This window comes from Camellia sinensis, chromosome 12 (genome assembly GCF_055761805.1).
Source record: "Camellia sinensis isolate YWXY chromosome 12, ASM5576180v1, whole genome shotgun sequence".
In the NCBI taxonomy this organism is placed as follows: domain Eukaryota; kingdom Viridiplantae; phylum Streptophyta; class Magnoliopsida; order Ericales; family Theaceae; genus Camellia; species Camellia sinensis.
Window position 1 is genome coordinate 71,627,327 of NC_138972.1, and position 22,669 is coordinate 71,649,995.

Below are 22,669 nucleotides of genomic sequence, written 5' to 3' on the forward strand. Positions count from 1 at the left end.
CTTTTTACATCATTTTTTCATATCTTTTTCTCTCAAAACCCTAGATCGACCTTCTCTCTCTCTAAAACCCAATTTCTCTCTACAAATACACCTAGATCTAAGGATTTCTCTACCCTACTGTCTTTGATAAAAAGATAGAGCACTCTGGGGGCTCTCTTTTGATCCGAATAAAGCTTGGTTTCGGTATCTTTGAAGTTCCTTCATTTCTTCCTTGGTCTCCTAAGCTTGAGGTAGGGACTTTCTATACTCTTTTATGGTTCTTAACTTAGTTATTTATTGATGTGTAAGAAATGTTGGAATTTGGGATGATTTTGAACAAACCTAGGGTTTTGATTTAAAATGAAAACAGGGGTTTTCAAATGTATGCGGTAAAAAAGGTTATAGAAGTAAGTGTGAGGTTGTATATTGTGGTAAATTTGTTGATTTTGATACTTGGGGTAAATTTTGGAAGAAAATGAGAGTTTTGCCCTAAAATGTCTCAAATAGTTATTTTGTATAAATAAATGAAATTGGTATTGGAAATGTGAAATTGGATGGGTGTTTACATAAATGGTGAAGTTGGATGTGTATTACCTCTTACCTATGGGAATTTTGATAATTTATCAATCAAAGAGATTGTATATCTGTTTAGAAATATCTGTTTTAGGCTATCGGTGGAGGATAGCTATTATTGTTGAAGAAATTGCATGAGGATTAAGTGCATTGAAACTAATCTCTTATCTGTTGTCATTGAATATGGCTATGTCTTTCATACATTGTAAATGTATGATGTTTGGGAGAAGAAAGGGGATGCACTCTATGTTTGGGAGAAGGAAGGGGATAGACTCCATTAAATTAAGTTGGCCTATGTATCCAGGGTAAAAATCCCGAAAACCGTGCGTATATATGGGTGCCGATTCCCGCGGACAAATTTTTTGTAAAATGGCAAATATAAGTGTTTGTATAATGGCTGTGTTTATTAGAGACCCACTGAGTTATATCCTCAGTTTGGTTATCTGAATGAGATGGAAGTGACTCACGAATTGAGATAAAATTGATTGAGATATAAAGCTTGGCATAGTATGGTTTGGTAAAAGAGTTACAACTGGTTATTATGGGTATTGGATATGCATGTTATACTCATATCTTTATTAAGATTCATACATTGTGTTAGATTATTCCTACTAGGCTTTGGCTCACCCTATTTGGGAAAACCATTTTCAGGTGCTGGTGATATGCTTCTGCCAAGGACGTAGCTTGGGATAACTGTGGAGCTGAAGGCTCAGTTTTATTTATTTTTTGTATTCGTTTTGCACAAGCTGAGGGCTTTACTTGTATTGAGCTTTGACTCACTTTTGTGGTACCCAAGCCTTGACTTGGAAAGATGTAAGCCTTCAGGGCATATAATTATCTGTTTAATTTCCTTTTCTTCTTACTGCTTGGTGACACATACTGTAGATTCAGGATGTACTATTTATGAATGTATAACGCATGTGTCTACCATTTGTACTACCAACTTTCATGTAATGAAAGGACATTGGGCTCTGATTTATGTTGTTAATTACATATTGTCTTGATTAGTTTATTGCTTTTTTTTTTTTTTGGAGGGGGGGCGTGACAAATTGGTATCAGAGTGTACCGGGTTTGAATACTTTGGGTATGTGGGAAGTGGGAAGTGGTTATTACCACAATGGGTTTCCCTCGCTTGATAGAGACATTAGAATGTATGGTATGCTATGTGATAACATGCTTATATGATTATATGATTATATGGGTATGAGATTTAGTTTCTAAGATATTGATTGGGTCTATGGGTTTCTAGAAATCCTATTAGAAGAGCACTAGATCACTGTTATTTCTAATTGGAACTCTGGCTATGCAGCAGGACAGTCATTATCTAAGAAAGAAATTCGTATGTATTTATGTGAATACGTGCTTACGTGGAGTGAATTACGATTGTTCACTGTATTAGGACGTGAGTGAGTTAGCTTTGATCACTGCTGTTTCTAATTGGAACGCTGGCTATGCCGCAGGACGGTCATTATCTAGGAAAGAAATTCGTATGTATTTATGTGAATACGTGCTTACGTGGAGTGAATTACTGTTGTCCACCATATTAGGACGTGAGTGAGTTAGCTTCGGCACATTTGTAAATGTGTTAATCTCTTTGTTACCTTTATTAGGATGTCAGGACATAGTGGTGGTAGACCTAGGAGGCATGAGGTGCCTACACGGCTCGAGCGCAAAAAAGATCGTTTGAGCGAAGAATGCTACCTCCCAATATCTCTGCAAGCCTGCAAAAGTATTGAGAGTTTCCAAAGAAGCCAAAATCTGGCAATGATAGTTCTGCAAACAAGCTACCAACCTGTTCCAAATGCAACTAAGACACTCCAATAACTAAACTCAATGAGAAATAAAGAGAAATAAGACATGAACAACTATATAAGACAATGAAACCCGAATTCAGATTATCAAATGAGTCCGGTCTAAACCAGAATCGCTATAAGCATGCTTTCTAAGTAAGAGATGAGAAAACATCTACCTTTACTTGAAGCTTTCAAACAATTTTTTTTTTTTTTTTTTTTTTGTGTGTGTTGTTGTTGTTGTTGAGGAAATGAAGTAGGAAAGGGAGAGATGTTCCAAGAACAAGCTTTGTGTTTTAACTTTGACCTTCAAAACACACTAAAAACCACTTCCAAGTCTTCTAATCACTCCTTAAAGTAAGGTTCTAAGGCTAAAAGCACAAACACACTCACATTGACAAACAAGGATCAAGCCAAGGGTTTTGTATGAGAATTCTAGAGAGAAAAGGGAGTGAAATTTAGAGAGACAAGAGAGAGTGAGAGAAAGCCACGTTTTTGGGGATGAAGTGGCTGAAATGAGGGCGTCTCCCTCTCTAACTCAACCCCCAACAACCCTAAACTAACCATAGGTTAACCCCTAACCAAAGTTATAACTAATGGCTAAGATTGAATCTTGAAAACCCCTCAAATCCTCACCCTAGATTCAAAATCAGATTTTTCATGAAATTCATGGGGTCAGCTAATAATAATAAGACACACATATTTAACACATAAATAAAATTTTCTACGACTGGAGAGCCATTTATCAAATTTCAAATTGGATTAGGCTCACGTGCGCGCAAAACGAGGCCATTGATGCATTGGGATTCCCCATTCACTAAGATATCTCTAAATTAATTAGTAATATTGCACAAGCATGAGGACATCTAACACCAGATTTAGTGGGTCCATGTCTCGAATCTCGTGCTTGAGTGCACGCAAAATGAGGCACATAAATGCGCAGAAAATTAATAAACAAGTTCTAAACTAAAATGATTAGGGAAGCTCATGGACTTAATTACAATTAATTAAACTTAATTAGAACTCAATTATATTAAATTAAAGTTCATATTTTTCCTCATCGTTACAATAAAGGTTATTGCTTATAGCATCAAGATGATGCAAAAAAAAAAAAAAAACTAAAAGAGCCCCGAAAATGAGAAAGACTACCTAACCAATCAAATCATCCAGGAAATCCAAAAAATAAATAAATAAATAAAATCCAAATCCACCCTCTCTATAACCCAGCTATACAAAACTACAAAAAACCTATTCTCTGACCACAAGACAGATTGAGCCACCCCCTGAAAAATACGGTGATTATATTCTAACCAAACCAACCGCATTAAACACAATGGGGCCATGGCTCAAGCCTTTCGCTGCCTCCCAATCTGACCCTCTCCCCAACTACAGAGGACCGCTTTCACCCCCCTTTGGTAAGCACAAGTGACTCTAGAAGTAGAGAAGATAAGCACCCACAAATAATAAGCCACATGGCAATGGATAAGTAAGTGATTCACAGACTTCGCATTACCATAACATATATAACACCAGCTTACTAGAATATGACGATGGCGAACAAAATTATCAATAGTTATAATTTGATCAAAAGCTGCCGTCCATACGAAAAACGCCACCTTAGATGAAACATCTATAACCCAAACACGATGCCAAGGAAACTCCCCATTCACACCACTAGACAAAGTCCAGTAGAACAACGAAATAGAGAAAACACCTTTGCTCCTGACACCTCCCCACTCCCCACACACACCAAGACTTCCTCCCTTACTCTGCACACCCCGTAATAATCATTCAACATCCAACATGTATAAAAATAACTAAGAAAAGGAGATAAAAAAACTAGTTGGGATGTTCCTTGAAAAAAAGTAACTAAATAAAGGGACACGAGTCCCCTCTGTGTCCCCATCTCTAACATCGCTATGACACATATTTTGGAGTGTTGGTGCTTCATAGGGTACTAGTTGTGGTGCACATGCATTGCACCATTTTTTCATCTCGATGAATTTTATAATTTCATATTGACTTTTAAGTGTAAAATTTCTATATATAATAGATTTTTCTTTTGGATATGAAACAAAAAAAATCAAAATAATACAATATTGACATACAAAAAATCAAAACAAAGAGATAGAGAGCATGAAAGTAGCCTATGAAATTTGGAGAGGCACCATGACTATCTTAAAATTTCATGCCTCATTTCATACAAGTTTGAATGAATTCATACAACTCTAAGATTCAACTCAGAATATTCATAATGGTTGAATTCACAATGAATAATTACAGCAGACCGAATGTCAAGTTTTATTGGATGCCCATAATTTAAAGAAAATAGTAATATAATATGTATACAACACTGTGGAAAGAGAGAAAATTAAGAAGAAAAAGAACTATCGCTTCTGTGTCTTCAAATTGTAGAGAGAGTTTGTTTTTATAGGATAAGACTCTTTATGCTTTTGTAATTGATCCATTGGTTCGGTTTGAATTCAAAACTTTTTAAATTTAAATTTAAATAGACACATATTCAATTTAAAATAGTGTCTGTTAATCAAATAACGTTTGATTTGAAACTTCAACAGCAAATTTAAAGTTTTATTTTTATTTTTTTTATAAATTGTAAATGATTATATTTGTAATTTATATTTTTATATAGAAATTAAAAAAAAAAACCATGTTTAAATGAACATGAATAAAAGTTTAGCATCACATTATATTGTATTTTATATTTATATATTTTGAATTTTTAAGAAAAAATAATTATTGGTGGTTATTTGGCAGTGGTGGAAATGTGGTGGCAGTGCCAAAGCAAACATGGTGGTGGTAATGAAATAGTGATAGTACCTTTGGGGGAAATTATTCAATACTCCCGGAGCACCACGTGTCCATACTCCAAACCAATCACCAATTAGTTAGCCCCATGTTGTCCCCCTATTTCCAACATAAATCGTGGGCCCTTGTGTCTCTCCACCAATCAAAACCTTATGGAGCACCACGTGTCCATACTCCGGGAGTACTGAATAATCACCCGTATCTTTGGTGACAATGGCATTGGTGGTGGAGATAATGGTTGGCTTAATAATAGTGGTGGTGGTTGTGGCGGGTGTGGTTATGTCATAATGGTACACTTTGGCAGTAGTACATAAGTAACTATAAATTTAGTGAATATTAAATAAGAATGTTGCTAGTTTAAATTTTTTTAACCAAGATTTTATGATTCAATTAAAATATTAAATGATAAGAGTTATAATTATTAAATAGACTTAATTGATTTTAATGGGTTAGAAACATAAACAAATTTTAAATTTTATTTATTTATTTATATGTTATTACAATGATGCCGAAGTAATTACAACGGTAATGAAAATCAAATACAACATATAATAAATACAAATAAACTCTCAAAGTTGGAAAGCCAAAAAAAAAAAAAAAGGGAAAAAGTTTAAAAAATTAAAAAATCTAGTATATATTCGATTCACCAAATACATTTTTGTGTTTAAATAAAAAATGAAATCACAACTAAATAGGCACAAACAGGAGAGTTAGTTAGATCCAAATAATCCAGACCATTCACTTCTTTTAATTGTTTTTTAGGAAAATCTTTAATAAATACGCATACCAAATATATTTTTGAATTTTTTCATGCTAAAAATAAATATAAATATATATAATATTCTCTATCAATCAAAAATAATAAATTGTAAACATTGCAAATTGCATTCATGTAGTTTGCGTTTTCCGTGAAAATAATTTTTACAAATTCAAAAATCACATTTTGATGTGTTCTAATAAGTTGGTTATTTTTAGAAAAAATCTATTATATATTTGATTCAGCAAATACATTTTTGTATTCAAATAAAAACTAAAACTAAAACTAAAAATAAAAAATGAAATCACAACTAAATAGGCACAAACAGTAGATTTAGTTAGATTCAAACAATCCAGACCATTCACTTCTTTTAATTGTTCTTTAGGAAAATCTTTAATAAATGTGTACCAAATATACTTTCGAATTTTTTAATACTAAAAATAAATATAAATATATTTAATATTTTTTGGAAATAAAAAATAATAAGTTGTAAACATTGCAAAACGACATTCATGTAGTTTGTGATTTCCATGAAAATAATTTTTACAAATTTAAAAATTACATTTTGATGTTTTCTAATAAGTTGGTTATTTTTAGAAAATTTTCTCTAAATCAAAATTTAAAAAAAAAAAATCGGAAAATAAATTTATTTGTCTTTAGAAAAATGAAAACAAAAAATGAAATCACAATAAATAAGCACAAACTGTGGATATTTTTTTTTTATCGACAAAAGTCAGTTGTTAGTTATTAGATTAACATCTATAAAAGTTAACCTTCCTACCCTTGCAACCAAGTGATTTCCTCCTTATTCAACTTCCCCTTAGGGAGAATTGAATCCATGACTTCTCTCTTAAGACTAAGCCCTTAAAAAAGTCATGGTGGCCCAACTAAGTTAGTCCTTGGTGGTTAAATCCAAACAATCCATGATATGCACTGTTTGTAGTTGTTCTTTAGGAAAATCATTAATTTGTATGTTTAGGAGAATTGATGAAGTTTGCTTATGATGGTTTAGAATATATTCGTTGTTATTCTTGATTATAGATATCAAAATGACTTTATTTCTAAAATATAATTCGGCCTCATATGTAAAAGCAGTACTTCTTGTCTCTTTCTGTATTCTGTTTGTGATATATTTTCTTTTCTAATGTTTTCTTTTAATTATTATACTATGGTGTTCGTCTTTTATAAATTCAACAATGTTTTATTTATTATAAATTGTTTATCCAACATCAACTCTTGAAAATTTCACACTTGTTAACAGAAAATGCTAGGCATCATGAAAAATGCTTCATGAAAATGATCATGAACAAATCTCGATCGTTGGACTTGTCCAACTAGAATGACATTTTCAGAATATGTCACTTCAAAGGCTGAATTTGTGGTTCATTCGAGTAATGTGGTGCGGGAAATACTAATTTAAGGAATGTGTTACATGATGTCTATTGTGGAAATCTTAGAATACGTCATTTATTTTCTGTCTCAATTTTTGCTACTTACTTCGAATGTTTCCTTTTTTCTTGTTGGTAATATATTTCTTTTTGATAATTAATTATCTCTAAATGTTAATAATACAAGCATTAATTTAGAAAATCCAGTTATTGATGTCATCACTCCCATTTCCCCTCATTGGTTATACATCATCTTCTCATGGTTCCAAAGATGTTTTATTGTGTGAATGCGTTCTAGTTACTGGTTACTTAAGATTGGAATGCTAGGTTAAATTGGTCCCATCTGCAGTAATTCTTGATAGACTGCATAACAAAATTTAGATTTGTTTTCACCAGTAAGTGAAATGTCGTTGAATTTTGACTCTTTAGTTCCCTCCCTCTTTCTCTCTTTTAGGGATGAGCATGGTCTGAATTGGGCCAGATTAGGGTAAAACCAAGTCCAATTCGTTAGTCACGTTTTTTGAAAAATTAGAACTAATCTAATCCGTTTAAATTGTGGAATCAATCCGAACTAATCCATTTAAATACGGATTGGATCGGTTTAGGACTACAGATTCACATAATTAAATAACAAAAAAAAAAGAAAGAAACATTTTAATTTCATAAAAACATAAACATAGCATCATATTGGTTCCATAATACAACATATCTTTCGTCAATAGTGACATATTATTTTAGAATTTAAACAACCATAAGAAAACTGGTTCCATTATAAGTATTTAGGTCATTACAAATTAAAACTAAAAACTAACAAACAAAAGCAATAAAAAAAAGATATTATGCGGGTTTAGGTTTGGGTTTAGGTTTTATATGGAATAAGAAAAGATACTATGTGGGAGAGTGTATAATATAAATATAGGCTATTTGTATATAGTTCGGATCGGTTCCAATTTGAAACTGTGAGGTTCAATCCTGAACCAATCCGTGGACTACGAAATTTTGATTTTTCAATCTAGAATTGAACCACGAATTCAAAAAGCCAATCTAAACCTATCAGATTGGACCGAATCAGATCGGATTACGGCTATTACAAATTCCTTACTTAGCCCTACTCTTTCTGATACTTTACATTACATGGACTTAGGTACGAGTGTCAGTTGCCGGTATGTATCTAAAGGTTAAATTCGGCAAATCTCTAAATGAGGAAACGACCATGTGTATACGGCTGAATATAGATATGTCAAAAAAAATATTATATATTTTTCTAATAAAGTTACAATAATTTATGGCTTAAAATGATTACATATTTTTATGATAATGCTACACATTTGTAGTTAAAAAATATTGAATAAAAAAAATATTTAACATTATTAAAAAAAAGGTCATTTTATTGATAAATCTTATTTAGAAGTGTTCTAACCCAAGAAGTTCATGAAGAAATTTTTTAACCCACTTAATCCCATGTATTTATACTTTTATTCCATAAAGTCCTTTTTCTTGATTTATATTATTTTCTTAGACTCTTATACCCTTATATTTAATATTGATATTTAATGTTGATATTTAATGTTGGGGGAGGAGAGAGAAGGAAATTGATCAAGGTATAAAAAATTTCATATACAAATTAATAATATTGATGTTATTATTTTATATTATTATATAATGTGAATATATTTTTAATTGACAACACATCAAAAATACATTAAAAATAATGTGAACATTCTCTCTCATCTAATGTGAATATATTTTTAATTAACAACACATTAAAAATGATGTGAACATTCTCTCTCATCTAATGTGAACGTTCACAACACCTTTCCGAAAAATTCTCTTATCTAATGTAGTGATGTGAACATTCACAACATGTGAACCTTCTTATTTTTAATTGACAACACATTAAAATAACGTTCATTATATTTTTAATTAACAACACATTCTTAATCACAACATGTAGTGATATAAATATTCACAACATGTGAACATTCTCTTTCATCTAACATAGTGATGTGAACGTTCACATTCGTATGTTTTAATATGAATATTCACATCATATAATTAACAGCACAATGACAAAAATTCATTTCAAATTAATGTGAATATAACGATGTGAATATTCATTTCAATTACATGATGTGAATATTCACATCATGTACTTGACAACACAATGACAAAAATTCATTTCAAATTAATATGTATATAATGATAGTCAACATCTTAATGCATGAGAACTACCAAAACATAATGACAATCAACATTAAATAGTGGTAGGAGAGATTGAGGGTGTTTTGGTCTTCTTACCTTAAATAGGACCTAATAGAATAGTCAAAAACAATATGAGTTAAATGGAATAAAACTCTTAGAAAGAAGATTTATCAAAAAAAAAAAAACTCTCTTAAAAAAATGAGTAATTTATTTTTCATGGATATTAGTTAAATTCCATCTCCTTAATTAGTATTAGGCCAAAACATGTGAAGCTCATGTAAAAGCCAGCCAGCCCAATAGCATTATTTATTACAAGGCCCATTTTATTAACAGAGCAAAGTGGATCCTAAATAAGCCCAAATGCAGCAAACGCTTTAATCAGCCATCAAACGAAGATGATTACAGAAGACGGAGATGACGAACGGCGACGATGATGAGGTCTCCTGGTGATTGGGTTTAATTTATCTATTTTTGTGGTTTGTTCAGAGTTTCAAAGATGGCGTCTCTTTTGTCTTGCTTTTGGTTTTGTTTTATTGCTGTTGGCACCAGTGGCCAGCAGCAGTTCAATGGCTATTGGAGTTTTTCTTGTCATTATTATCCTTCTTTTTCAGGTATTTGGATTTGATGTGCATTATATAGTCGTCTCTTTTTTTTTTTAAAGAAAAAAAAAATCTGTTGCCTTTTATGTTGCTCTGTATTCTCATGTGGTGCCTACTATTCTTTGTAAGGTTTCAACTTCTATCACATAACAAAAATCAATGTTGTTGGCCTGTTTAGTTGTACAGAAATCTTGAAATGTTTTCAACATGAAACCTTTGCAACCTTTGACAAAAATCTGGTTGTAGAAAATACAGGCATTCACTGGTAATATTGGCGATATCATCCATAACAACCAAAAAACGTTATAACCTCTGTGGATTTTATATTTTCATGGTCTCTCCAAAGGAGAAGAACTGATAAGAAATAAAAATAGGGCTTAGATTTTTGTCCTTCTCCAGCTTTAGAATTAAATGATGAAGAGGATGGAAAAGTCTTCTTGTCTTTTTATTGCATAATTTAGAGCGGCACTTCTTGAAGATACAATGAGTAATAGTTGTTTAACTTTGACCAATTAATATTCCTGTAAGGAGGGATCTCATCTGGGTCCGTGGTGCCAAAAAGAAGAGAGGAAGGTCAATAGTGGCATAGGATGGGAATTATCAAAAACAAATTACATGATTGCTTCAGACTTAATTAAGAATATGGATTGGAATAGAGTGGATGGGAGAAAACAAATTCATGTACCTGAAGCCAGTTATTTGGGGCTAAGTGATGTAGAACAACCGGAAAAGAAGAATAGTAATAGCGAAGACAGAGAATAAACCACACAGAAAACAAAACAAACCTTAAAATACTCAAATACAACTCTCAATTTTCAATTATCATTCAACGCTGAATAATCCTCCTACATAAAGGCCTAGTTACCCTTCTTATGAGAGGAAAACTTAGCATTATGACTTGTGTTAGATTCATTATTCTTCAATTGAGTTTTTATTGCTGGCTGAATTGTTGGTGATGGGGAATATATTTGATTCTTCTTATTAGTTTGATTTGGTGTAATGAATTTCCGGATTTGATTTGGATATTGATTATTGAATAAATTTGATTTTGCTTTGGAACTGTTTCCATTTTCTCTCCTCTCTTCATACTCTTCTTACTTCTCTTCTCTTCCTCTTTCTCCTCCTTTGTCGTTCTTCTAGTGCTACATCTGTTGGAGCATGGGTTTACTATCATTTTGTATGCAAGTGCTATAATTTTATAAAACATTTTACTTCCTAGTTTCGTATGCTGCTTCTGAATTTATGGATGAAATATCTCATTGGTCTGCTGCTGAAATTGGTTTAGGGGATGAAATTATTACCAACTGGGAGGAAAAATGTCTTCTACCTCACTTTATATGGATTGGTGGTAAGTGCTTTTTTGCTTTAAGGATCTTTGTTTTTTTTTTTTTTTTTTTTTTTTTTTTTTGGTTGTTTAATATCTTATGGAATTGACTTGCGTTGATGTTAGCTCGGAACTGGTTCCTTCTTGTTACATCACTTTTCAATGTTGGTCAATTCAATTCTTGTTAGTTAGTAGTATAATAAATAGATTAACTGTTTGTTAAATAACTTAGTAGTTTTAGTATATAAATAGGTGATATAATACCCATTGTACTTAGTTTTGAAATAAAAAATATATATTGTGATTGGCGCAGAGCTTATTTTCTATCACTAGCCCTTGGGGTTTTACCCCTAATTGGGGCATTTGTCTTCTCTTTCTCAATTTGATCTTGATTTGGCATTTGGATTTCATTATTTTGTATTAGAGCATAAGTTCTTGTACTTCATTGTTTCTAATTGTACATACAACTCGTCAATTGGAAAGGAGCTCATCAATTAGAAAGGAGCAACATACTTGACTCTGGATCTAAAGCCTAATTCTTGGGTGTGAACCCCAGATTATCTCACTAGAAGTTGCTATCACAAGTGTGATCGATTTGATCCGAAGCCATAGAATTGACATCACAATCAAGAGTTGACCCGAGATTTGGTAGTTGTGACTTGCGTTTGGACCATTCGCGCTGGTGATTCAACGTTGCAGCAAGATTTCGAAGCCTTCGTTCAAGTTCAGATCTCAGTTTGAAGCCCTTCATTTGTTTGAATATGTTAGGAAACCAGGGAATAACTGAAGTCGAAGTGGAAATTGCCATCTGACCAGATTGCTTTGTCGACTCCATTGGATGAAAGAGGGATTTTTTTTTTGTTCAGCTGTTCTGGGTCGCATCTGGTTCGAAGTTCAAACCTAGAATCTCTCTAAAGTCGAAGTTGAAGACCCATCGCGATTTGAAGACCCATTGCAAACTCGAAGTTGCTATTGTTCATCGCGATTGCAACCTAGCTCTTTGATTCGAGTTTGTGTTCATTGGAGTTCTTGAAACCTCTTATTGAGTCAAGTTTTCAAACTTCGAATTCGACATGGTCTTGCGATTTCAGTTTGGCCTTGCTACCTGATTTCAAGACGAGATTTGATCTGGGTTTGGTCCTTCGACTCTAGTTCGTCGTTGAATAAGGTATCACAAGTCTTCGTGAACCAACTCCCTTAGACTCCCTATACCACTTCGATTATACGTCTTGGGTTCGAAGTTGTGAGTCGATTTCGACAATCAATTGCAAGTTGCTATTCAACCCTCTACAACGAGTTGATGTTAGGAGTAGTGAACTTGTCTTCTTTTGAAGTTGCGACGGCAGATAACCAAAAAAATCAACTTAAAGATTTGATCTCATAGTTCAGAAGTGATTCAAAATCTGACCTAGTTCTGTTTTTCGAGTTGATCGACATGACTCAATTCAATTTTGGTATGTTTGACTTAGTTTTCTTCTTAATTGGAACTGTCCTAAATCAATTCGCGATGTGGCTATCTTATTCTTGATTCCTGTTCTTGGATTGGATCTTGATTATTTGATGCTACATATTGCTGTGAATGGATATTGTATTGAGTTGTCCTCAATTGTGAAATTGGGTTTGAAACTGTGATCTCTGTAATCGGCATATCTAGACTGTTTGTGGGTCATATTGGGTTGTTTGGTTATGGCTAATCGGGATCGAGGTCATCGAAATGGCCGTGTTAGAGCTTATGTTCTGACTTTGGGTAAAGAAACCGAGATGAAGTTCTCAATGGGAAGGGACACTGATGCTAATCCAAATCAAAATTCATTATCAAAAAGATGAGTTGAAGCAATGAGTGGACGACTTGTCACAACGCAAGCTTCCATTGAAATTTTTGACAGCTTAAAAGAAATTATTTGAAGTTTATCATTAGGACTCTTTCATACCTCTTTACCTAGTTGTTTTAAGTTGAGTAGGCTGCTTCTTGTGTGCTCAGTTCACATTTGTGCCAAGGGAGGAAAGAAAGAAGTCGTGTGATGCCGAATTCCAGCTCGTGATCAACTACTCTCATGGTTTTGCCTAGTGGATATATCGTCCATCCTATCATTGTGTCAATCTTCTCAATTTTGCTTTGGAAGATGTCATTTGCCAACCATTGGTCTCATTCTGACAAAATGAGTACTCTTCTGCACGAGTATGCAGGTTAGAGGTGAAGGGGTTTGGAAATGGGGGTCTATCCGAGTTTTTTAGCGAGAGGATATGAACACACTGGTAGGTCGTTTTGCACACCAAAAATAAATCCTTACTAAGACCTTAATTCAATAGAATAGTGGTTAGTTCGGGTATCGATCCACAGAGACTAAAAGGCTAAGTTGTTTAAATTTCAAATTAATTCTTAAATCAATTCAAAAGTAAAAAAGAAGAATTTTGTATGAGCTTAATTAAATTAAACAAATAAATATAATTAAACTAGTATCAATCAAATAGAAGAGACTCAGGGTTTCGAATCCACCAGAACCCTGTAATCAATGAACCGTAACAGTTTACAGATTTATTATTCAACTCAACTATGATTCGTTAATGACAAGAAGTCCCAACAGTATTGTCTAGAGGATAATTGGCAGTTTAACAATTAGCATAGACAATCTAGTACTAGCATGAATCGTCTCTCCTAGCATAGACTATCTTAACTGAATAAAAGCAAATCAATGAAAACAGTTGTATAAGTATGCAATTAGAGTCACAGAGATTAAGCACATGTGCTAGATAATAAGATTCAAAAACAAAGTAATAATTTAGAAAAGCCTTAATCTTATACGACTATTGAATCAATAATAAAAACCCTAGACATGTTTGACATTGAAATGTTAGGATTAGTTTTATAGATGGTGGCCCTCGCCGGAGAGCAGGGTGGTGGCCCTCGCCGGAGAATTCTATTCTTAGGGGGTCATTCTTTTGAACTCGAAGAGATTGAGGAGGATCGGATTGGACGGCGCCGGTTGTTCATTGTGGAGCGCGGGCAAGGTCTTCGGAGGCTACTCATCCTGGTGGGTTTTGAAGTGGTTTGGTTTGTCACGACACGAAGCTCTGTAAGGCGTCCCCGATGTTGGCCGTTTGGCCTATCTAGGAAGACTTATTGGGGGATATAGGACAGTGGCAGTTTGGGTTCAAGGTGTTGGCACATAAATTTTAAACCAAATTTATGTTGAAATTTCAAATACAGTCAATGACACACATAGAGCCTACAATAAGATTGTTGTAGGCAATCACTTCCCAAAATGATTAACTTGCTCCGTTGAAGTGTATAAATAAAACAACGTCGTCTCTTAACGACGTTATTCAAGATGCTCAAATAACACGTGGAGCCTACGAAAGATGACACCTGTAGAGCCTACAGCAAGGACACCACACAGGATGAAATCCCAAAGATCAATCCGGTTAATCAGATATATGATTAATCAGATAGCGCTATTATTCAAAATTCAAATAGGCGCTATCATTCAATTTGAAATTCAAAATGAAGATGAAACGTTCCTATCACCTGATGGCTCTCCATAAATATGAGGACCATCACACAAGACGGGGGGGAGCAGAAAAATCACTAGTGGAAAAAAAGAGAGAGAGAGAAAGAAATTGAGAGCTAAACAAATCGTTACAAGAAAGAAGAAGAGCAGCCTAGAGAACTCAAGAGCCTACGCTAATGGCGATGAATAGGTAAATGGTTCCAAACCCAAACTGTATTTTGTATTCGAGGGTTCAAAACCCATAACAATCTCAATAAAATATTTCTTTTTTTAAAATTGTCTTTTGTTGTTTATTTTGTTCTTCATTAATCGGAGGTTTCATTTGTATAAAATGTGTAATTAACGATCTGAAATACAGATCGGAAATAAGAACCAGCTATTCAAATAATCAACACTGTTTAGTCCAAAAACTAAACTGTGGACATTTGTAACATAAATTTTGAAATGTGTTGAAACACTTAATGTTTTAAAATTTGTGTCTACAAATTCTGGCACGCCCAGTGGGACTTATTTCTCCTCCCATCTTTTGAAGAACAAAAAAAAAAAAAAATAATATATATATATAGTTGAAACTTACTGACGTATTCTTTTGTTGTAGGAATGCTGAAGCAACTGTTAGGAGACAAACCTACACTCCAGTGGTTCTGAAATCACCAAGGTTGGAGATAACACCCATCACCCAAGGGGCTCCGGAGCGAATGCTCTTGGCTGTCCCAAAGGTAGAGCCAACGAAATCCTAGAAAGATGCACTTCTTTCCCCTGCCACCCAAGGGGCTCCGGAGTGAAAGCTCTTGGCTGTCCCGAAGGTAACTGGTGTGAAGAAGAAAGTCACACTTCTCCAGAAAGCTGAAAGTTTGAGAAAGATTACTGAAGATTATGTGAAAGCGTCAAAGCAGTACGCAATTGTGAGGGCCACAGCCCGAACGAAGAACTTTCTAATTCAGGCAAAGGAGGCTAATCAGTTTGCAACTACGACTTTTGTTGCAGCTTCAACGGGGGCAACAAAAAATGTTGTGGCCCAACTACTCAAAAGGGTAGAAGACTTCATTAAAATGGTGGAGTCTGCCCAGAAGAAAGCTTCTGTTGAAAACATGGCCATCATTAGGGCCATTGGGAGGAGGGTAATGACCCAAACTCCTGTTGATGGAAAAAAGGCCCCTGTTGTTGAAAAAACAGTTGTTGCCTACGAACCGATAGTTCTGTTCAGAGCACAAAATCTGTCAAACCAAATCTCAGTCAACTCTCAGGAGCCAAAGGAACACTCGTTGGCTCGACAAGGTTTGAATAAGGAACACCCGTTGGCTCGACAGGGTTCAAATAAGGAACACCCGTTGGCCCAACAGAATAAGGAACACTCGTTGGCTCGACAGGGTTCGAATAAGAAACACCCGTTGGCCCGACAGAATAAAGAACACCCGTTGGCCCGACAGAACAAGGAACATCTGTTGGCCCAACGGGATTTGAATCAACATCAATTAGTCCGCTCTAAAAATGTAGGGACTGTTTTGAAAATTCATGAGGAATTTGCAAAAACGCAAACGGTTCCTTCTATGCCCCTAGGGGCTCGACTTGATATGTTAGCCAGTCCAGTTTCGAAAAGACAAAGGCGAAGAAGAAATAAGGCCTTAAAGAAACTGGAACTAAGAATAGTGGCAACAAATGTTATAGGAGCTGTTGAAAGGGCTCTCTCGAAAGATGAACCCCAAAAACAAATTGAAAGTCCTGTCTTTGTTGGAAAATCTAAGGTGGAGGAGGGTAAGCAACCCTTGGGAAATATTTCTACTTTGGTTGAACTATCTATGGAGGGAATAAGAAAAGGGCCTGTGACAAGGTCCATAACCCGTCAGGCTCAAAACAAAGCATCGCAGTCAGATGCTTCAAATATGAATAATGTTGTGGGGATTGATAATCCTTTATACGAACAAGATGATTCTATCTCGTTTGTTTCAACGAATATTGGAAACAATGAATTGAAAAATATCAACAAAGTAGCAGTTATGATGACTGAGGTTGAGAAAGAAGATGAAAATTCGCAGGCCCAACAAGACCAAGGTCTCAAGGAAAAAGTGGTGGCCCTACAAGAACAACTCGAGAGAAAAGAACGGGAAATGGCTGCTATGTTGGAGCAAATGCAACAGCTGCAGGCCCAAATGATAGGACCAGGAAGTGCATCCAAACAAATGGCACAACCTGTTGTGGGGACATCTGTAGGCATACAAAGTACACTAGCCCCAGGGGGCAATGGTCCTTGTTACTCTGATCTAACCAGTGGTGGTATGAATCCATTGCTCATGGCCATGATTGATGATATGGTGAGGAGACAAGTAAAGAAAGTCAAAGAAAAAGATGATGAGAACTTTCGAATAATTACAAAACCTTACCCAGCATGGGTAGATGCTGTTCCATTCCCTTCTGGTTTTTCCCAACCAGATTTCAAAATGTTTGATGGAACAGGAGATCCAAGACAACATGTGGCTCATTTTCTTTCAAGGTCCGGGCCAATAGCCCAGAATGAGGCCCTGTGTCTGCAGCTATTTGTTCAATCACTTGAAAGTTCTGCGTTTACTTGGTATGCTAACCTTCCTGAGGGATCAATCCTAAATTGGGATTCCATGGTGAAGGAGTTCCTTAAACAGTTCTGCAACACACAAAGGTGAGTTGGAGTACCAGAATTGATTGAGACCAAGCAACATGACAATGAGTCTGTTACAGATTTCATTGCAAGATGGCGCGCTTTGACATTTGCTTGTCCTCAAAAGTTTACACAATTAGAGTTAATTCGGATGTGCCTTAACAACTTCCGACATGAGCTCTCTATGGCTCTTATGGCTCAAACTTTTGAAGGATTCAATGATCTATGCACTAAAGCTCATGATATGGAGCTGCATCTAGCTAAACGAAGGAGGCCTAGGGCCGTTGAAAGGGTTGAGTCCTTGACTGCAGCTACAATCGAAACCAGAAAGAAGGGTCCCGTTGTAGTAGGGGCTAAAAAGCCTAAGGAATTTAAAAAGGTAACTATGAAAGAGAGGTTGGAGAAGAAGTATTCTTTCATGGATGATCTGGTCGAAGACCTATTTGAAGATCTGTTGGAGCAAAAGTTGATTGCTCTCCCTGAGGTGAAAAGACTACATGAGGTAGGAAAGACCAATGATCCAAAGTATTGCCCCTACCATCGTTTGATTAGCCATCCGATAAAAGAGTGCTTTGTTTTGAAAGATAAAATTCAAGAACTTTTGGACTCTAAAATTATCGAACTCCCTCCTCAAGAGAAAGCATCTGCTAACCCAATCACTATTAACAATGATAATGAAGGTGAATGGGTTGTTTATCAGTCAAAAAGCATGAAGAAAAAACAAAATGCCACAGTGAAAGCTAGAAGTGTGGTTGATTCAACAATACAAGGGCCAAAAGTTTCCAAAAAGCAAAAACCAAAAGTTTCTAGGAAACAGAAAAAAGCCAAAGTAAGTAAGAGACAAGGAAAGAAGAACCCAAAGAAGGAAAAAGGGGAGAAATTGGTCCCTGATGAGCAGTTAGAGCAAGGTCCCCTTGTCCCAGTCACATTGGAGGAATTTCTACCTTCAAAATTTCAATCAGTGGAGTTGCAGACATACTTTGATAAAAGAAGGGAAGAAAAGTTTATTTTGGCCCCTTGCCTAACCATCATTGTTTTGAGTGATGACGAGGAAGATGAGGGTGAAGTTGGTTCAAAAGTTAGGGAAGGAGATTGCATTACATCTCCTATCTGTATACCTGACTCACCAGAGTATACACCAACTTCTCCAGAATACACACCAGCCTCTCCAGAATATACACCAACTTCTCCAGAGTATACACCAGAAGCCTTTTCTCCAGAGTATTCGCCAGTACCACCAATGTACTATCAAAGCACTCTAGAATATGTAAGGGGAACAGAACAAAGAGACACTGGGTGTAGGTCCGACTCTGAGCTTGTAAAAAAGGCGAAAAAACGACTACACTTCAAGGATGATGAGGTGAATGGCAGGTGTAAGTCGGATGATGAAGTATGGAAGCATTCAAATAAACAAGCAAAGTCATCTCAAGTTGAGGATCCTAATGAAGATTGAGAACTTTACTTTTCCCCTGATGATTCACCATACACATCCCCAGCTAAGACATACGATGGAGAAAGTGTATCAAGTGACCACTTTGACTTTCCTTGTAATGTCATCACTGTGGACGTAAATTTTGAAGAGCGAGAAATACATATCATTCGCAATCCAGGTGATAATGAGAAAGCAAAAATTGAAGCTAGAAGGGAAACGGAACATCAGGCGAAAGTAACTGTCTCTTTGAAAGATGAGGGTTTTGAAGCCCATCAAAATTTGAGTATTGAAAGAAATCAAATTTCTGGACACCCTTTCCCTAATTGGGTCGAATGGGTTCAGTTTCCACGAGGATATGCAGTACCTCGTTTTCCTTTATATAATGGGACAGGTTGTCCAAGGCGCCATTTGGTTCGTTGCCTTGCACAATGTGGAAACACAGTAAAAAGCCAGGCATTACTTCTACGGCAGTTCGTTCTTTCTTTGGAAGGATGGGCAGCGGATTGGTACTTCAGCCTGCCACCTAATTCAATCCCAGATTGGGACACCATGGCTGATCGATTCTATAGGACATTTTATAAACCATGCCCAATAGAAATTGAGATGTCAGAACATTTGGATGACGAAGGTACATCTTCTCAAACATATGATTTCATAGAAGGCACAATTGAGAAGATTGAAACTGCCCTTGACCTTCGAGAGATGGGCACTTATCGCCTAAGGGATTTGTTCCCTGTATGGGTAGAGCAAACACCATTTCCTGAAGGATATGAACTTCCAAATTTTGTCCTATATGAGGGGTATGGAGATCCTCAAAAACATATTAGGCGTTTTTTGAAACAGTGTGGGGAAACAGCTCAAAATGAAGCACTTTGCCTAAAACAATTCCCCCTTTCCTTAGAGGGGATCGCCTTTGACTGGTATTGCTCCCTCGATGGAGTCATGGTGCCTAGTTGGGAGGCCATGAAGAATGGTTTTGAAGAATCTCAATGCTTTTATAGGTGTGACTCCCGGTACCTAAGAAATGGGAGAAGAGTGCAGCTCCAAGAAGATGGAGAAGTGACTGATGATGATGATCACCCTGCAGCTGGACCAGTTAACATGGTCCAAATAAGTGAGGGAATAAAAGAAGTTGAGGTCAACGAAAAGGCGGTTGCTGAAGTATGCCAGACTTATTTGACCTACCGGAGGAAATTACGAAATCCTCAGGACCCTCAAACGTTGGAAGTTCCACAAGTTTTGCTGGAGGAAGAGCAAGTGAAATATGATGTACTAGCTCATCTAAAGAAAATTCCAGCATTGTTGAGCGTATATGATGCACTAAAAATGTCTATAGAGCTTCGAAAGTCTTTAATATATGCCCTGTCCAAGCCAGAGGATTTCCACAAAGAAATTGAGGGTAGAAATCAAGAGAAGGCAACTACATGCATGGCTATGGTAACTTTTGGTGACAAAGACGTGTGCTGAAATGACAGACCATAATCGGCCTTTGTTTATCACTGGGCTTATCCATGATGTGAAAATTTCTCGAATTCTTGTTGATGGAGGATCTGCGGTGAACCTTCTGCCTCGGAGGGCCTTAAATTTATTAGGGGTTCGAATTTCACAACTTCACCCAAGTCGTTTGGTCATTCAAGGATTTAATCAGAATGAGCAACGCCCAATGGGGAAAATTGAATTACAAACCAAGTTTGGGGATATTGAAGAAAGCACTGAGTTCTTGGTTATTGATGTAGACACCTCTTACAATGCTTTGCTTGGGAGACCATGGATGCATAATCATCATGCAGTGCCATCAACTTATCACCAATGTATTAAGTACCCGTTGCCTTCACCCAAAAAAGAGGGGACAATTGTGGCTGACAATGATCCATTTGGAGAAATAGAGGCCTACTATGCTGATGCTCGCTTCTATACAAAGACTTCACAAAGAAAGGGAAAAGATGTGAAAAAGTCTGAAGATACTCCGAATGTTAAAGACGCTCTAGAGTCTACTCCAGTTTCAACAAAAAGAACTTTTCGATATGTGCCAAAGTCTGAAAGGAAACTGGGGGCAAAGGCTTTAGCCCCAATAAATCCAATTTTGGATCTCAAGGGTGAGTTCACGTTGCCATTAAGGAGGACAGAATGCACCTATGTGGAAAAATATAATAAGATTGTGGTCCCTTCTAAAGGAAAAGGGTCGAAACCCATCATATTCCACTCGCTTGGAGATGTTGAACAGAAAGTGAAAGTTGAACAAATGCCAGAAGAAAACATCTCGAGTTTTGAGAAGCCTACCTTCAGTGCAGAAATCACACAGATGTTGGTAAAAGTTGGTTTAGATCCTGAAAAAATACCAGGAACAATGACACCCTTTGACTTTGCATTAACACCTTCACAGAGGCAGGCTATCCAGCAAGGCGGTATTATCACCGCCAGGACAGAGGGGTTAGGCTATCAGGGGAATGAGGAAAAATTTCCAGTAAACATGACTATCACTCAAGATGTGTTGGAAGATGTTGACCAAGATGAAGCTCAACCTGCACCAACAGAATTTGAAGCAGGAGGCCAAGCCACCGTGGATGACCTTCGTGAAATAAATCTGGGTGATGAAGGAGAAAACAAACCAACCTTCATTAGTGCAAATTTAAAGGAAGAAGAAGCTCGGCAATATATTTCCTTTTTAAGGGAGTATCGTGACATATTTGCATGAAACTACAGTGAGATGCCTGGTCTTAATCCAGAGATTACGGTCCATAAGCTTGCAATTCACCCTGAGAAACGGCCAGTTAAACAGCCTCAAAGGCGAACTCGACCAAAGCTTACAGCCCAAATTGAAGCCGAAGTCGACAAGCTTATCAATGCAAGATTCATCAGAGAAGTCAAATATCCAACCTGGCTAGCAAACATAGTGCCAGTCAAGAAAAAGAACGGTCAAATCAGGGTTTGCATTGATTTCCGTGATCTCAATGAGGCTTGTCCTAAAGATGACTTTCCTTTGCCCATCACTGAACTTCTTGTAGATGCAACTACTGGATATGAAACCTTGTCTTTTATGGATGGATACTCAGGATACAATCAAATCCGAATGGCACCTAAAGATGAAGAAATGACTGCATTCAGGACTCCGAGAGTAGTCTTTTGCTATAAGGTAATGCCTTTTGGCCTGAAAAATGCTGGGGCCACGTATCAAAGGGCGATGACTGTAATTTTTGGTGATATGCTCCATGACACCATCGAATGCTATGTTGATGATCTTGTCGTCAAGACAAAGGAAAAGGAAAACCATGTGGAAGATTTGAGAAAAATCTTCGAACGTTTGAGGAGGTACAAACTCAAGATGAACCCACTAAAATGTGCATTTGGAGTTTCATCAGGAAAATTTCTTGGGTTTGTGGTTCGAAACAAAGGGATTGAAATTGACCCTACCAAGATTAAAGCCATTGCCGAAATGCCTCCTCCACGAAATTTAAGGGAATTGAAGGGGCTACAAGGGAGATTGGCCTATATCAGAAGATTTATTTCTAACTTGGTTGGTCGATGTTTGCCATTCTCAAGATTGATGAAAAAGGGTGTTCCATTTGAATGGGATCAGCAGTGCCAAAATGCTTTTAACAGTATTAAGGAGTATCTTTTGAAGCCTCCAGTACTTATGAGCCCAATAAAAGGAAAACCA

General features: G+C 36.1%; 1 protein-coding gene across 7 annotated transcripts in view; it reads left to right on the plus strand.

Annotated features, from left to right (window-relative positions):
• Positions 1-9,820: 9,820 nt before the first annotated feature.
• The window catches only part of LOC145804563 (uncharacterized), a 66,423-nt gene continuing 53,574 nt past the window's right edge, over positions 9,821-22,669 (plus strand). The window contains exons 1-2 of one of the 7 annotated variants that reach the window (XM_082898918.1): positions 9,821-9,953; positions 11,400-11,462. In XM_082898918.1, the coding sequence (XP_082755044.1) occupies positions 9,930-9,953; positions 11,400-11,462 (87 nt within the window). In that variant the 5' untranslated portion in view covers positions 9,821-9,929. Of the gene's footprint in view, positions 10,127-11,399; positions 11,463-22,669 lie in introns of all 7 variants that reach the window. The other 6 variants (XR_014346552.1, XM_082898916.1, XR_014346553.1 and 3 more) reach the window with 6 other exon arrangements.